Raw genomic sequence first — 17,598 nt, forward strand, 5'->3', positions numbered from 1 at the left:
TTTATGTGACATGGGCTAGACAATACATTATGTTAAATATATAGTTTGGCCTTTGCATGCTTATTAAATTAAGATACCATGATTTCAGTTTGAGGCCCATAACACAAATTATGCATTGCAGTTTTGGAGAATTGACACTAAGGATAGTGGTGTTGGAAGGAAGGTTCTTGGGCACAGAAGGAAGAACACACAGATTAAGAATCATTGCAGGAGACTAGAAATGTACCCTTTGGAAAACAGAGATTATCAGACAGCTTATACCTAGCTTTGTTTTGTGGGCAAATCTGTGATACAACCATGTCTGTGTATATTGTGTTAGCACCTTTATTAGTAGAAAGTTAGTTTCCACCTTAACTGAATAATACCTAGGAATGTACTAGTAATGTTAAACACTTTAAAGGATATGCTTGAATAATACTTGTTTCTGTTAGTGCATTGGTATGTCTTTATGCATACGTGAAATGACGGTGACAAACCCACAGACTTGATTTTTTTTTTAACTTCTTCCCTCCCTGCTGCCCTGGTCTTTATTTGGTACAGCATTGACACTCCAGGAGTGATTAGCCGTGTGTCTCAGCTGTTTAAAGGTCATCCTGATTTGATCATGGGTTTCAACACTTTCTTGCCACCTGGGTACAAGATTGAAGTGCAAACTAATGACATGGTGAATGTGACAACACCGGGCCAGGTGCACCAAATTCCCACCCATGGCCTGCAACCTCAGCCACAGCCTCAACCACAGCATCCGTCTCAGCCATCAACACAATCCGCCCCAACTCCAGCGCAGCCAGCACCACAGCCGCCACCTGCCAAGATCAATAAGGTAAAGACAAAGTGAAACAGACCAGGAGCGGACAGATGTCAGGCGGGGGGGGGGGGTTCCATAGATTTAACTGGAATTTCAAGGTCCACAATTGGAAGGAGATGCAAAATAGTGTTGGGCAGAACCAGGTGCAAAGTGTCAGCTTGGTGATGGAACCAGTTATCTACTGCACTCTTGTGTGCCATACCTGGGGGTTACCTCAGCATGCAATTACCATTCTGCATCAGAATAATTTCTGATGTTTATCAGTTTTCATTGTAAGCTATCTTGAGCTTATTTTTTAGGACTGGAAAGGTGGGATAACAAATACATTTATTTTTAGATCACTGTATCTTTAAATATGTTTATCATAGATCAGTGGTTCTGACACATATTTTTGAAACTGGCAAACACTGCTGCACAAGGTCAGAGGCCTCAATTACTCAGATTGTACAGGTTAAGCAGTTACCATGGCAGAGAAAGTCCCTGTTGAACTGGCAGGCTCTTGGGGGAGGGAATTGTTTCCTAAGAAAGGCATCACAGGATGCTAGAGATATGAATATTACAAAGCACCATTCCTCAAAGGCCTTTGACAATCTTTGTGATAATTCACTTAGAGCCCAATCCTGAGCTCGGCGCAGTGGCTTCGTGCCACAGCGCACTGTCACAAATGTGCCATAAGGCATATCTGCGATACTTATACCGCCTATGCTAGCCCAGCGGCAGCGCTGAGCTATTGCTGGGCTAGTGCAGGGTGGGCACCCAGCCTCCGCTGCTTGGCAGTCTCATGGACCGCCAAGCCGTGGCATGGTAAGCGGGGGCAGGGAGGAGGCGTTCTGGGTAGTGGGGAGGCGTAGGGAGGGCGGGCGGGAGGTGTGATGGGAAGGCGGGGGTTGGAGAGAGGGTGGGCGGGAGGTGTGCTGGTGGGAGGGAGCGGGAAGGCAGGAGGATCCTGACAGTTCTGTGGGGCTCAGCGCCCTACAGGAATGCCTTTACTGCTGACCAAAGGTAAAGTGAGTAACCCAGTTGCACGGCTGCTTCCCTTACCCAGGGGAAGGGGATGAAAGTCCCCTTTTCCCGAGGTGCTGCCCGCGGCAGGCTGAGGTACGCAGGATGCAGCGGCAGCTGTATGCCCCGGGCAGCTCGGGATGGGGCTGTTGTTCTACTCTAATTCTCCATAACACAGATTGTAATGATCTGTCTAATCATAGATATTTTCTTGTGTTTATAAGTAGTTTTGTAAAAATAAGTGTTGTCTAAATACAACAAAATAATGTAACAATTGATCATCTGATTCTTTACCCCTCTTTCCCTGCCACATTACTAAGATTGTCTGAAATTCAGCAGAACAACAGCAAGAGACTAGCCCTTTTTAGAGACTGTGTATTCACACTGGTGCAGTAGGAAATGAGATGGCACCTGTTCACCTTGCTTCAACTGTTGCACATTCAGAAGTCTGAAAGGGCTCTTGCTCCGTGTGCTCTGACTCTTGTTTCTGTGCATTTGGGTGCATGTGTAGAGGAAAATGCCTGAAAAGGGCTACCATCATGCCTTGGTGTTTCTGTATTATGAAAGGAGTCCTGGCACCCTTTCCCAGTAACAGTTGAAATGGGCCTTTTGAGTACAGTGCAGCTCTCCTTGAATCTTCTGCTGATTCATTAAGGCCAGAATCCAAAGAATGCTTTACTAGGGAGCAAGTCTATTTGAATCTAATGAGACTTCTGCATAAACATGCTCAGTCTATAAAAATACTTTTTTGTAATAGTCGTGGTTCCTTTTGTTTGCAGGTAATGTACCCCATGCCTTGTATAATGTTCTGCCTGTTGGAATGGGAATGAAGCCTGGATATACTGTTTCTGAGTACAGCCATGTAAGCTGTTATCGGCTTTCTCTTTTGCAGCCATCCCAGTTACAGACGCATACGCCAACCAGCCAGCAGACCCCCCCAATTCCCTATGCATCCCCTCGCTCTCCACCTGTGCAGCCCCATACACCTGTGACAATCCCTCTTGGAACCACACCGTCCCTCCAGAATAATCAGCCTGTAGAGTTTAATCATGCCATCAACTATGTCAACAAGATCAAGAATCGTTTCCAGGGGCAGCCAGATATTTACAAAGCTTTCTTGGAAATCCTTCATACCTATCAGGTTAGTGAACCACATTTTAAATCTGAAGATGTTTTATCACTGTTCTGCATTTTAATTATGACTTTGTTCTGATATTGAATGGAAAAGTAGCGTGAAGAGCATAGAGAAAGGGAAGAATTACTGGTTGGGGGGAGGGTAGAGGGAATAATTATCAGCCAATTTATATGAACTAAGACTGAAATAAAATTGACTTTGCAGTATCTATTATAGTAGCGGAAAGAGCCTAAATTGCAAGAGTATTTTCGGAAAAGATGTTTGAAAACAGTCATTCACAATACAAGCTTGTAAGAAGGTCAACTCTCTGGCCTTTGTGAAATCTTTCCAGAGCCAGGACCAACATTTTTTAAGTGTCTTTTTGTATTTTTTTACCTAATATTTGTCTCCTGAGTACTTTAAGAAGGCGAAGTGTTTTTATTTGATCCAGGGTCTATACCAATTTCTAGATAATTTTTTTTTGGTGTCTCAATTATTAATGCATTAATAGCATTCTTATTAATACAACAATAAAAGCCAAACAGTAGAACAATGAAAGAGATAAAGCAGTGGAGAAAGATAGCAGCAGTAAAATCACAGTATTGGCAGTTAACAGTATGGGAGACTATAAAAGCTTTGCTTAGTGTCTATAAGATATCAACCAAGCCTCTTTGGGAGAAGTCCACAATGAGGTCTCCAAAGTTAATAAGGTCTTATCCAGTTGCCATCCACCTTGCCTCTCAGGCCCCCCAATCTGGGCGCTATGATGGTCTTGATACACAAACTGGTTGATATGGAGGTTGGTTTTACTTTTGGTACCCTGACCCCAAGGGACTTAAAAACTAGCATCCGTACTTTGAACTGTGCTCAGAATGGACCAGTAACCAGTGAAATATTTAAGATATGTTCCCATTGACTTGCCCTAGGCAGAAGTCTTGCAACTATATTTTGCAGTAGCTGAAGTTTCAGAATATTCCTTCAAAGGCAGCCCCATGTTCAGAGCATTGTAGTAGTGTAATGTGGAGGTTGCCTGCAGTTGGTTAACTGTGACCAACCTATCTCTGTCTGTAAGGGGCAGCAGTTGTTGCACCAACCTTAGCTAGTGAAAAGTGCCCCAAGCCACAGATACCACTTGCAACTCTAAAAGTATATTAGATGAACAGTACCTTTATATTAGATGAACAGATCACATCTACTGCGTCACTTGGCTTAGATATAAAGGAAAATAGTTTAGTGTTGTCACCATATTGATATTTCACTCCAATTATCATTCCCAGCTTCTTCAAGCAGTTAAAAAGCATGGAAGATGGTAGAACCTTGAGGAATCCTGTAATGTAAATGCTATGGGGCTGAGCAGAAGTGTCCCAACAACATCTTCTGGATGTTGTGCTCCTAATCTACAGTGGCTGTCCAGAAAATACCATGGTCACTGGTATCAGAGGCTGCTAAGAGGTATAGAAGAACAAGCAGGGCAACACTTCACATCCTTCCAGCATATCAGGGCGACCAGAGCTAAGCCTGAAGCCGAGTTGATGTAGATTCAGATAGTCTCATTTAAGAGTACCTGCAGTTGGATGACTAAAGCTCTTCAAATGCCTTGCCAATAAAGTGAATATTAGTGATCAACTGGTAGTTGTTGAGATCCTCCAGGTGAAACAAGAAAGTCTGTTTTGAGAGTGGGCTCCTTCTTTACGAAGGAAGGAAGCCAGCAAGAATAACTGTTAAGAGCTCTTATTTCCTTTCCTTGGACATAATCTTTCCCATGACAGAAAGAGCAGCGGAATGCCAAAGAGGCAGGAGGTAACTACACACCAGCTTTGACAGAACAAGAAGTGTATGCCCAGGTGGCTCGCCTCTTTAAGAACCAGGAGGACCTACTCTCAGAATTTGGACAGTTCCTGCCAGATGCTAACAGCTCTGTGGTAAGTTTCTTTTTCAATGCTATTTCTTGCAGAGTGCCTCCAGCAGGATCTTTCTTAGCTGGTCTTACTTGCTCCTTTTGGTGCAGCTAGTAGGATGGCTTAACTGTGGGTTGAGAGTATTCAAGTATGAACATCAGAGCAGAAGATAGCCTTTTAGTGTTACAGTTTCATTCTATTTTGGTGTCTGTTTTTTTGAAATAGAGCAGTTGTATGATGGAACTGCACAGTGGAAAGGCTTTATTTTGGGGAGGTGTGAGCTCGGTTCTGCCCTCCGTTGCCCAAGCCAACTTTATGTTAGGCTGCTGGAGCTCACAGCATCTTGCCTGGGTGACGGCTGTCAAAAATTTTAGTTAATTCCAATTAAAGTATATTGTATGTTTGTCCAGTATGAAGTACTGGTAGATTAATGGGCTTGCATATGATTCTTTGTATAAGCTGTTAAGCAAAACAACTGCAGAGAAGGTGGATTCTGTGAGAAATGACCATGGGGGTACAGTCAAGAAGCCCCAGCTCAGCAGCAAGCAGCAAAGACCTAATCAGAATGGATGTCAGATCCGACGACACGCCACAGCTGGAACAGCTCCTCCAGTGAAGGTGAGAATCCAATATCATCTTCATCAACATCATCAATAGGCCAATATCACATATTGACCTCACAGTATTAAGCACAACATACACTTTACAAACTGGTGACCTTGTCAGTCTGTTGATACAAGTACAGCTAAGAGTCTTACGGTGCTTGCCTCGAAGAAGGGTCCTGAGGAGAAAGGTGATTTCAGTAGGAGCATGTATGAAGACCTAGGAGTCTGTATGTGGGACTTGCAAGAGGAGGAGTGCAGTATTTAGATGAGAATGCTAAACATTGAGTAGGGCAACAACAAATGAATGCTTGGAAGAGGGAAGAATAGCAGTGGAAGGGAGCGTGGAACACATTGCTGATAACATCAGAATAAACTGTACAGAATAAACTGTACAGGAATAAATTGCGTTCCTGCATCCCTGTCGTCAAGTGACACAGCTCCCCCTGGCCTCAGAATGCCTTATAAAGCAAAAAAAGTCACTTCAGTTTCCCAAAGAAACTGGAAGTTGCAATTTTTTCAGCCATTCTGAGTTTCACAGAGGCAGTCCATGGACACTCCCCTTAGCTCCAGAGGCTTGGGATGGGGACAGTGGTTGGCGACAGGCCACATGGACTATCACATATGTGACCCGTTGCTGGTCAGAATGTCACTGACATTCGACTGTATTTCTAATTCACTGTTCCATATTTAATATGGAAGGGAGTAAAGACCAGTATAAGCAATCTCAGTGAAGCAGGTTATCTAAATTCTTTGTGTGTTTTCAAGCTGTTCCAGGGATTGTGTGTGAATGCTATGATGCAACCATCTTGCTAAGGTAGTGTCTGGATGCAAGATCACTTGGGAATGCTATTTATGCTGCCTTGAGTTCTTCTAAAAAAGGGCAGGATATAAATGTTAGTAAACAGTATGTATCCATTGGCTACTCTTCTTATAGCTTATGCTTTTAGTCCTGTAACTGACCTGTGTGGTGTCACGGTAAAATCAAAACATTTGGTAGTTGATGATGGCCGCATATCCTCTTGGTCGCTTTGTAACCTCTTTTGTTCTTTGCTCTTTCTGTCTGCAGAAGAAACCAAAGCTACTGAATTTGAAGGAGCCATTGCCAGAAGCAAGCAAACATGGGACAGAGTCTTTGTTTTTTGACAAGGTGAGGCAGTGTTATGAATGGATGACTTTGGTGATTGCATCACTCTGTCCCATCCCTTAAGGGTCCAGAGAGGAGTGCTTCCCTGATTGTTGGGTCATGACCCAACAGTTTGGGAAACACTGCAGTAGAGAATATCAGTGCCTCCTTGCCCTAACACCCAAATTTTGCAGCATTATGCATATTTTTTCCAGTGCCACTCTTTGTCTCCCAATGAAGATCAGATATGTTGTTATTGCACTACATTTTGGAAGTGCTATATGGTTATCTCTGAGATCCAGAATTTGAAGATCTTGGAGGGTACAAATATGGTAAACATAACTAGATGTACTGGGCTAATTTCTGACTTCTCTCTACTTGTTGCATCCAGTGGTCCAGACACTGGGTTGGTCTCTCTGTCCACTGGAGACAGATTATTTCAGAAGAAAGACACAGGCTGGACCAGGAGACATCTTCCATTGCCTTCCTATAGCCAATCTTATTCTTACCTCAGTAGTGAATGGTCACACATTCCAAGTCTGATCTGTTCCTCTGGTTTAAGCTGATGCAAGCAAGGTTTGCCCTTGCTTTGCAGACCAGGTTGAAGGAAGAAACAGCCATGGTGAATGCTGGACCTATCTAGTTTGAGTTAACCTCTTGCTCTCAGTCCCTAAGGTCATAAGGATTATCTAAACAGGCCGGTTTGGTTAAGCAGAGTCTATATACTTGGAACTACCTCTGTAGTCAACTGCTTTGGCTGAATTTTAAGGGACAAGTAAATGGCCTGCATGGGATAGAATACATCCCTCTGTTGTCCCTGAATGCACCCCTTTACTCTTTTTCTATAGGTGTGAATATTATATGTATGTGTAGAAAATAATGAGCTACCCACCTAGCTTCCACAAACAGGAGTGGGTTGTAGTTTGTGCCCATGTAACACACCACATGCTCTTATCTTATTTTTTCATCTTTCCCCCTAACTCTGCAATAGCCCCCTTCCCATCCCTCTGTTCATGAAATGGAGACCATTTGTTCTCTAGTTTGTATCAGTAGCTGATGTTCATTGAATGTGGATGCTATACAAGAAAACTATGGATTGCCATTTCTTCTTCTCGGCACTTGCTTACCATCTTTTTCTTTGCCTGTTTAAAGGTCCGCAAGGCTCTGCGCAGCACCGAAGCGTATGAGAATTTCCTTCGTTGCCTGGTCATTTTTAATCAGGAGGTGATATCTCGAGCTGAGCTTGTACAGCTTGTTTCTCCGTTTTTGGGGTAAGCAGGAGAAATTAATAGTTCTCATTTTTAAAATATGATTCTGAGGTATAGTAATAAGAGGCCTATAGCCCCTTAATTTTTTAATGTCTTCTGTAATAATAAATAACTGCCTCTTGCAGCTATCCACATGTGCTAGAAAAGATGCTCTCCATATGTGTTCATCTTGTGATGTGGCTGGGCAGTGCTGCACCTTAAGGAAGTGAAGACAGTTCAAGTATATTGGCTTCCTAGAATTAAAGCATACCTTCTAAGTATTTTAATTAGTTATCTGTACTTATGTTTGTCACTGCTCCACCTCCTCAGAGGCTCTCAAAGCAGCTCATATTTGATTAAAAACACAATGCATATCGTTTGTTTTTAGAAAGCGTAGCAGGTGGAGGAGGCAATGACGATCGATTCCTACTTTGCTGACTTTAAATGGGAAAAAATACTCTTTGTACTGCCTTTTGCATTACCCCTTTGCATTCCGCTAGGCAGTGAAAACCATGTTTGTTTTAAAATTTCTTGTTGAATCGGGTGCCTGAAATAGTGATAAATTCCACTGCCATAAATTTAAAAAAATTTGTTGCAACTATATTGCAATGGCTGAATATTACACTTTGCTATATTTCAAAATGTATATTTCATACTGAGCTTTCTTCACAAGTAGTCTCTGTTTGAGGAAAGGTGTGGAAAGGTATCATCAAAATAAAATAAAGGGTTTAATTTCATAATGAAATAATACTTATCTTTTGTTGTGCATAGTGCTCCAAACACTTCACATTCATACCATCTCAGTAATTTTTACAATCCTAAGTCCAAACAAGAAAAAAGTTATTTGGTAGATGCCAATAACTTAGGCCAGTGTTTCTCAAACTGTGGGTCAGGACCCATTAGTTGGGTCGTGAGCCAATTTCAGGTCGGTCCCCATTCATTTCAGTATTTTATTTTTAATAGACGATGCTACCATGGTATGTGACTGCATTTGGGCAAATGTTACAGACCTGTACTTTTTGACAAGCTACTATGTATATTCTTTTAACTATGATAGTAAATAGTAAATATCATTTAACAATGATAGTAAAGAACTTACTCCTGTTAAGTGTAGTTAGGATTGCAGACTAGGATTGTTAAAAATTTTCCTGATTGATGATGTCACTTCTGATCATGACATTACTTCTTGGGTCCTGACAGATTCTCATTCTAAAAAGTAGGTTCCGGTGCTAAATGTGTGAGAATCACTGACTTAGGATGTAATGTTATACACACATATGGAGTGCCATTGAAATCAGTGGGACTTAACTCTGAGTAGACATATGTAGAATTGTGCTGATAGTCATGCGAGACATTTGTCATTAAACAACCAGCTATCTCTCTTTGTGTATATCAAAAGACAACTTTTACATGAAGTTAGAAGGTGCATCCACTTTTTATTTGGAAACAAATATTAAATGACTTTATCAGGGTTTTTTTAAACAGGTAAACCTTTTTGGCCATACAGTTGCCATGTCTCTACAACTAATGGCTTATATATATTACTTTCTTCTTTTCAGGAAATTCCCTGAGCTTTTTACTTGGTTTAAAAACTTCCTGGGGTACAAAGAATCTGCACACTTGGAGACCTTTCCTAAGGAACGGGCTACTGAGGGGATAGCAATGGAGATAGACTATGCTTCTTGTAAGAGGCTGGGCTCTAGTTACCGAGCCTTGCCAAAGAGTTACCAGCAGCCCAAGTGTACAGGCCGGACTCCATTGTGTAAGGAGGTAAGGCAGCATTCTTCACACCAGACAAGCTGGATGCTGTGGAAGAGGTTTAGGGAAACCACTGGAATAGTGGTACTCTGAGACACATTCTGGCAAGAAAAAAATTTTGTTTTAAAATAACATGATTCAGGGTGAAGCATCTGTTGGTATCCACAATGGATACAATGCACCCCAAAATGGGTCATGAGCTCTTAAGTGACCTGCATTGTCTCCAAGGACTTATGATGATAAATGTTGTGGAGGGACATATCTTGCACTTAGGTGTTAGTGCCCTCCCCCCCCCCAAAAAATTAGTAGTGTAGTGTGGGAACTGCTGTAGCAAGTGATGCACCAAAACCATTCAGACAGAAATAGATTATTCTGGGGATGGGGGGTGGTTAGTCAGCTAAGGAGTCTCCTCTCCTGAAAGGGTCCCTTTCAATATGAAAACCAAGCATGGCAAATGTTCAAGATTCCCTACCTCATGGTTGATGATTCCCATGATTGAGATTCCCTACCTGCAGTCCGATGTAGTGCTGTACTTGTTTTCTACATGTTTGAACAAGCCTGAAGTTGGATTAGAAATTTAGAGAAGTTGTACATATCCTGTTGAAATTAGTGCTGAAATACTGAAGCAGTAGAGTTGAAGTTGACTGTGGGATTGAAAAACATATCCTAGTTTCTCCAAGGATGTCTTTTCAGAATGCATTTGTAAATCCTTCAAATAAGTTGGGAATTTAGAGACTTAAAAAATTTATTATTTACAAAAATTACTTGATCAGAAGTAAGTAACTAAAACTGTATTTTGAGAATATTCACCTGTTTATGTGGCAAACATAATTGCTGCTTGTGCATTGGTATTTCCTGCAGCACATGGGACTCTTATACAGAGCTGTCCCTTAGGTAGGGCAACTGCAGAGCCCACCCTGGGCTCCATGTTTTCATGATCAGTACATGGCTGTGATGGGAGAGGTCCCTGCACCCTTCTAGGGACAGCTGTGCATGTGTACATAGGTGTTGTAAGGTATGTGTGCTTATTTTCTGCACATTGGTGTTTGCTCCAGGAAACACTGATTTAATACCAGTGTACGAACAGCAACCGTGCTTGCTCCTTAAAGTGTGAACTGTTCTGAGGTACCTTATGTTTTGACCTGCAAGATGGTGAAAATCCTCAGTCTGTTTTAAAATCCTCTTCTACTAACCTTTGTGTTAAGCAGAAATAGAACAATTTTTTTGACCTTACAGATGAAGCTTGAGCTATTCTATTCAGTTGATCTCAAAGCAACGAGACAACTTCTAGCTGAATAAATCCTAGAACGAAAGACAGTATACAGTAGACCAGAACCCAAGAAAAGTAACGTTTTGCCCATTCTCAAAAAATGTTAGAATGGAGTAGTGAGCAAATTTAGTTTGGGTGATTTTTTTTTATTTTCCTTCATTTGAAAGACGCATCATAAAACAAGTCTGGCTGATTGCTTGTAATAATTGGAACACTTTCCCCCCCCCCTTTTTCTAAGGTTTTGAATGACACCTGGGTCTCTTTTCCTTCTTGGTCTGAAGATTCCACATTTGTGAGCTCGAAGAAGACTCAGTATGAAGAGCACATCTACCGGTGTGAGGATGAACGATTTGAGGTAGCTAACACAAGAATACTCTCTTGGGAAGCTTGAGTTGCTAGGAGTTGGTTAACTTGGCATGAGCAAGGCAACTTGGAAAAGCTTTGGAATCTGGTATAATGTGGTGGCTAAGAACATGAGCTGTGTGAAGTAAAGTTCCTAGTTCATAGCTCGCCTCTACCATGAAACCACTAGGTGACTTCAAGTAAACTCTTCGTTTTTCAGCCTCTTTTTTTGCAATACGGGGAATGATAATCTGTTTTATAAGTTTGTTGTCAGAATGACTGAGAATATATGAAGTGCTTTGAACACTTGAAAGTGTTGTATAAACATTCAGTATTAATAATATCAGATTTGTTGGGTGTCATTGGTTTGATAATCTCTTCTTTTCCTCTCTCCCACCATGTTGCTTTAACACTTGGTATGTGTGCATTTCTTAAAGGAGAACTTGTTTGGTTGCAGGATTCTAGTTGATGCATTATATGCTGTAGAAATTGTTGTGTTCCAGTAATGCCTATTCCTCTCCAATTATATTTGCAGAATATCAAGTGGAACATGTCTTCAGTTCAGATTTTTTTCCTGTTAGTGGAAAAAAACAGGAAGTGGATCTGTGGATCTATTGGATTAGCAGTGGATCTATTGCTCTACTAGTTTCAATGTCCACTATATTACACTGAGATATGAAACGCTCTTTGTGCTAAGAACACCAATTCATGCTCCCACATATACTAGAAATTTTGATTTTTAAACCTCATGTAGTTTGTGGCTAAAACTCACAACTAACATATGCTTTCTTTTTTAGCTGGATGTTGTTTTGGAGACCAATCTGGCAACCATCAGAGTTCTAGAGACGATACAGAAGAAACTCTCCCGTTTATCTGCTGAGGAGCAAGCCAAATTCCGACTGGACAACACCTTGGGTGGGTCCTCAGAAGTAATCCACCGCAAGGCCTTACAGAGGATATATGCAGACAAGGCAGCTGATATCATTGATGGACTTAGGAAAAACCCAGCTGTTGCTGTCCCCATTGTTTTGAAAAGGTAATTTGGGCACTACGGTGGGCTACCCTCTTCTGTCATCTTTAATTCCCAACTAGTGCTTAAGGTCTAGATGACTGACTGTGTAACGCTCAGTCTCTTTTCAGTTGTACAGAGAAGTGTCTGCTACAGGGAACCGATGGCAACCTATTGTTCGTGTTGTGTAAGAACCTTTCCTTGAAGAAAAATGTAGTCAAAGGATTGCATTCTTCAAATTCCTCCTCAAAACTCACTTTGTAAAGCACCATGGATGTTGATGTCTAATTTAATAGGGTTTTTTGAAAAATGTTGCCATAGATTGCAAAGGTTTTCCACTCATGTACTGTAAACAGAGCATGGTAAAATCACTATTTACTGGTGGAGACAAGGTCTGTTTATTATATCTTGCACATTGTATCTGATAATTTCTGAAAATTTAGGTTTGCCTTGATACTGGTGATGAGAGTGCCCTTAAGGGTGGGAAAATGAAAGTGTCAGTTCCTGCCTTTCCCTTAAATTACTTCATCTTGTTGAATGATATGTTTTAAGAAGTGCTCACTATAGTTTGAATGCAGTTTAATTGATGTGTGTGTAAAATAACACAGAAGAGCAAAAAACTAGTTTTGTTCCTTGAAGAATTTTCAAGCCCTGCTACTGGTCTTTCCAGACAACTGGTGGGCCACTGTGTCAAACAGGATGGTGTAGTGAAAGGACCTTTGGTCTGGTCCAGCAGTGCTGTTCTTATGCTCCTACAAGGTTTGTCTGACACACAGGCAGAAAACGGTGCCCTGTCAAATGCATGTGTTTTTCCTCAGTGTCGCTTTTTCTTATTCCCAAGGTTAAAAATGAAAGAAGAGGAGTGGCGAGAAGCTCAAAGAGGATTCAACAAAGTGTGGCGGGAACAGAATGAAAAATACTACCTGAAATCCCTTGACCACCAGGGGATCAACTTTAAACAGAATGACACCAAGGTCTTAAGATCAAAGAGCCTTCTCAGTGAAATTGAAACTATTTATGATGAGGTAGGCTGAGGATTTTTCTCTGTATTTGTCTGCACTGTACTCTTCATCTTTTATTTCATCCTCATGTGTTGCTTAGGGAGGAGTTATTGCCTGGTATGCTTTTAAAGTGTCACATGCTTTAAAATCTATTTAAAATCAAAATCTAATTTTGATTCTCCTTCCCATGATTGTAATCCCTGCAATAAAAGTTATCTGCTGCTACACTTTTAACCTCACCTCAATTTCATGCCATTCTATCACAAGGCATAGCACACGGCCCCTGCAAATGCAATAGATTTCTTAGATTTAAGAAAATCTAAGATTTAAGAAAATCTATTTAGATTTTAAATCTAAGAAATCTATTGCATTTGCAGGGAACTGGGAGAGCTACATGGAGTAATAGGAGCTAAAGAACTAAGGGTTTTATGGTAGTGGAAAGAAAGATGTCAGGGGAAAAACAGGATAAAGCAGATCACCAAGGTTCCTTTCACAGCACAAGGCCATTTCTGTGACCAACATTGTCACTTCTTGTTGTTTTTTCTTTGTTTTGTGCAGAGCAAAGTTCTGCATATACTCAAATGCGGATTTCAGATAAAGTGTTTGAGAAGAACTTAATATTAAAAAACACAAACGTTTGCATATTTGTGTGTTTTTGCACAGAACTGTACCCATAGGTCGTAACTTCAGATTTTAACAGCAGGTAATTTCCTCATTTATAGGGACCATACTTTCTGATGGTGTGTGAAGAATTTCATGCTCTCTATATTTGCTCTCTTCATTTTTCAGAGGCAAGAACAGACTTCTGAAGATAATGCTGGCCCTCACCTATCACTGGCTTATGAGGATAAGCAGATTTTGGATGATGCTGCCTCTCTAATCATCCACCATGTGAAAAGGCAAACAAGCATCCAGAAAGAGGACAAGTACAAAATCAAGCAGATAATGTATCACTTCATCCCAGACCTGCTCTTTGCTCAACGGGGCGAGCTCTCAGATGTAGAGGAAGAGGAAGAAGAAGAGATGGATGTGGACGAAAGCTCTGGGGCTGTGAAAAAACATAATGGTGTTGGGGGCAGCCCTCCCAAAGCCAAACTACTTTTCAGCAATACGGCAGCCCAGAAGCTGCGTGGGATGGATGAAGTCTACAACCTCTTCTATGTCAACAACAACTGGTATATCTTCCTCCGCCTCCACCAGATCCTGTGCTTGCGGTTGCTGCGAATATATACCCAGGCAGAACGACAGATAGAAGAGGAGAATCGAGAAAGGGAGTGGGAGCGGGAAGTGCTGGGGATAAAACGAGACAAGAGTGACAGTCCAGCCATCCAGCTGCGGTTGAAGGAACCTAGTAAGTGAACATTTGGCTTGGGGGAGGGAGAGGAGGTTGGTGATGGATGCTTTATATCAACAATCTACAGTTGTGGGTTTGGGGTTACTACATTGCGTTCTCCTTTGCCAGTTAGAGTAGTCCTGCCATGGTTGACCAGCTGGTACTTTCCACTTGCTCCAGAAGACTGGGTCATGTAAATTTAGATATTTCCATTCATGCAGTGGGGGTAGCCACGTCCAAGCTCTGGTCCTGCCTTTTTTTCAAGAAAGAAGGCTTAGATTGAACTCCGCTGTAGGACAAAATGTTTTCTTACATTCCCCTGAATTAGGTAGTTGATGAGAGAAGGTCAATTAGAAAAACCTTCATTTTTTTCTGGCCAGCGTGGCTCTTGGCTGCAGAGGGCCAAGCTTACTTGCTGCAGGCTCTGTGTTTGAGCATCTGGGCAGGATTGCAATAAGTCAAGCAGCAAGCTACCAGTTTCCTGGACCTAGAGGACAAAATCTAGAAGTGGCAAGACATCTATGAGAGAGGCTCGGCAAAGAGCATAAAGTACCCATATGTGGCAGGATTTCCTTTCTTTCACCAACAGAGTGTTCTGCTAGCCCTCTCATTTGGCTGTTGAAATGCACATCAGTGCAGGTGAAAACCCAGCTGCTGCTGGGAGTCTGACCTTTTGAGGGGGGTGCCAGCACAGCTCAGGCACAGAATCAGTTAGGGATGTGCCTCTCTCAGCCTTGCAGGATGCAGTTCTTTCTGCCTCCCAATGTATATGCAGAGCCAGTGTCTGCTGGGGGGGGGGGTAGGAGAGTGTGCTGGCCAGTGAGCTGCTACAACTCCCAGTTTTGCAAGGCATAGGGGAAAAATCAGGTATTAAAACCACCAATACAGCTCCCAACAGAAGTCATACCACTTTTAGGCAGGAAAGGCTTCTGCATTCTTATGATTCAACTCCCATTCTCCTGTCTTTGTTATTATTGACTGTTTGACTTCAGTGCCACTGAATGATATGCCCAGCCTTCAAGGCGCTTTATAACACAGATGTAAACATGCACAACTCCATTACTAGCAGCCAGATGGGTTAATGATGGTGACTCATACAGTAGTAGCTTGGGCTGTTGATGACAACTATTATAATTTTCACCCAGAAATAAGCCTGCCTAAGGCAGGGGGTTGGACTAGAAGACCTATTAGGCCCCTTCCAACTCTATGATTCTGTGATTAAGTTACTGGAAGGAAACTGACAAGCCCAGTGAAGGGAACAGGCGAGAACAAAATCTTAACTGCCTGTACTGAATAAGGCCAGTTCAGATACTTAAACAAAATGTAAGATATAGCAGTTGCATTTGTATCTATTTTTATATAAGATTGGATAACTCCCTACCCCCCAAAAACTCCTACAAGATCAAATTGCCAACAAATATCAATAGCATTGATTAGGGGGGAAAATGGGTGACTGCCCTGAAGATTTGTTTGCCCACCTGTTTGGGAAGTTTAGCCAGCCAGGTGGATGTGTGCAAGAACTTAAACTAAGACTTTTTTCCCTGGGAACTGTACCCTGTTATCTCCTGAGTGTTAAGGTCCTTGAGATAGTAGGATATACAATAACACATTAAGAACATACATTTTTGACTCACTGGGAAGTGTTAAAGCAGTGAACCAGGAGACTCTGGACTGTGACAAGACCCTCTCTGGATGGTATGATGATCTTTCACAGTATGCCTCCTTCCTTCCTTTCCCATTTTAGTGGACATTGATGTAGAAGATTATTATCCTGCCTTCCTGGAAATGGTGCGGAACCTGCTGGATGGTAACATGGACTCTTCTCAGTATGAGGATTCTCTTCGTGAGATGTTCACCATTCATGCTTACATTGCCTTTACGATGGACAAGCTGATTCAGAGTATTGTTAGACAGGTAACCCTGCCAGTGTACTCTTACAGAAAGGGAAGGACAGGAGTGCCGGAGTTAGCCATGCGTAGTATTTTTCGAAGGGTTAAAACCAAATAAAAGTTCAGTGTGTTGGAAACACTCAACAGTAGGGGTAATAATTGTTTTCAGTCAACATTATTATCTTTATTTAAAATATTTTTAGTTCTTTCAGTGAAGTCACAGTTGCAAAAGTTTCTTCTATCCCTTTAGAACTAAAGTTATCCTAAAAGGTATGTTATCATAAACTCTAAAAGTGTGTGTGTGGGGGGGGGATTATGTGCTTTGAGACACTAATTGTAGTAGCTCGCATGTTAGGCTCCCCCATCCTCACCAGCTAAATTGCTACTATCCCTTAAGGAATTCCAGTCTTCTTTAAGGCTAGATGGAAGATAAAGGTTCTCATAGACACTTTTTTCACCGCCTGGATGAAGATCCTCTTCTGTGTAATGAAAATTTTGAGGAACCATTGTGCAATTGGCTGGAGATACTTCCATCACCACCTCAACATTAACCCATTTTCAACAGCTGCTAGTATTTACTTATTTCTCTTAAATCTCTTTGTTCCAGCAGCAGTTGATCTTGCCTGAACAAACAAAGGCAGTTGCTGCTGGAGCGAGTGGCTCTCTCTCAAAAACGCTGCCTCCGCTGCCAAGTATGACAAGTTGGTAACTGACTGTGGCAGCAGCTCCTCCTTATTTCTGTTCTCTGAGAGGTCCCAGGATGATAATCCTGCCAGTTTCCCAAAATGTCTCCTTCTCTGCTGATGGTTCAGGACATTGCTATATGGGTCTCCCCCATTGTTCCTCAGAATTCTGAACATCTAGAACAAACTTGTTGTACCTCGTTCTAACTCGTCAAACTCGTTTCATACAGCGGGCCGAATAGTATTTATGACATCTGCTAAGGACCAGAAGTGATGTCATTAACTAGGAAGTGATGTCATTAAACAGGTCATAACCAGAAATACACACTTTTTTCTCACTTAGTCATAAATTAGCTGCATATGACTGAAGACAAAATACGCACACATTGATCATATTTCAAGATGTAGTAGAGCTCGATTATCATGCAGGCCACGCTTTCAGCAGTAACACCTCAGCACTCCTCAGCAGCTGAGAGCCCAAGGGCCAGATAAAAAGCTTCCATGGGCTGCATCCGG

At 41.8% G+C, this 17,598-nt stretch overlaps 1 protein-coding gene across 2 annotated transcripts in view; it reads left to right on the forward strand.

Moving 5' to 3' along the window:
* The window catches only part of SIN3A (SIN3 transcription regulator family member A), a 46,901-nt gene that overhangs the window by 21,423 nt on the left and 7,880 nt on the right, over window positions 1–17,598 (forward strand). For both annotated transcript variants that reach the window (XM_066635591.1, XM_066635592.1), the window contains exons 5-16: window positions 541–823; window positions 2,703–2,951; window positions 4,694–4,846; window positions 5,282–5,440; window positions 6,494–6,574; window positions 7,703–7,821; window positions 9,357–9,567; window positions 11,064–11,180; window positions 11,965–12,203; window positions 13,018–13,201; window positions 13,967–14,528; window positions 16,255–16,424. In XM_066635591.1, the coding sequence (XP_066491688.1) occupies window positions 541–823; window positions 2,703–2,951; window positions 4,694–4,846; window positions 5,282–5,440; window positions 6,494–6,574; window positions 7,703–7,821; window positions 9,357–9,567; window positions 11,064–11,180; window positions 11,965–12,203; window positions 13,018–13,201; window positions 13,967–14,528; window positions 16,255–16,424 (2,527 nt within the window). The remainder of the gene's footprint in view (window positions 1–540; window positions 824–2,702; window positions 2,952–4,693; window positions 4,847–5,281; window positions 5,441–6,493; window positions 6,575–7,702; window positions 7,822–9,356; window positions 9,568–11,063; window positions 11,181–11,964; window positions 12,204–13,017; window positions 13,202–13,966; window positions 14,529–16,254; window positions 16,425–17,598) is intronic.

This window comes from Tiliqua scincoides, chromosome 8, assembly GCF_035046505.1.
Source record: "Tiliqua scincoides isolate rTilSci1 chromosome 8, rTilSci1.hap2, whole genome shotgun sequence".
Taxonomy (NCBI): Eukaryota; Metazoa; Chordata; class Lepidosauria; order Squamata; family Scincidae; genus Tiliqua; species Tiliqua scincoides.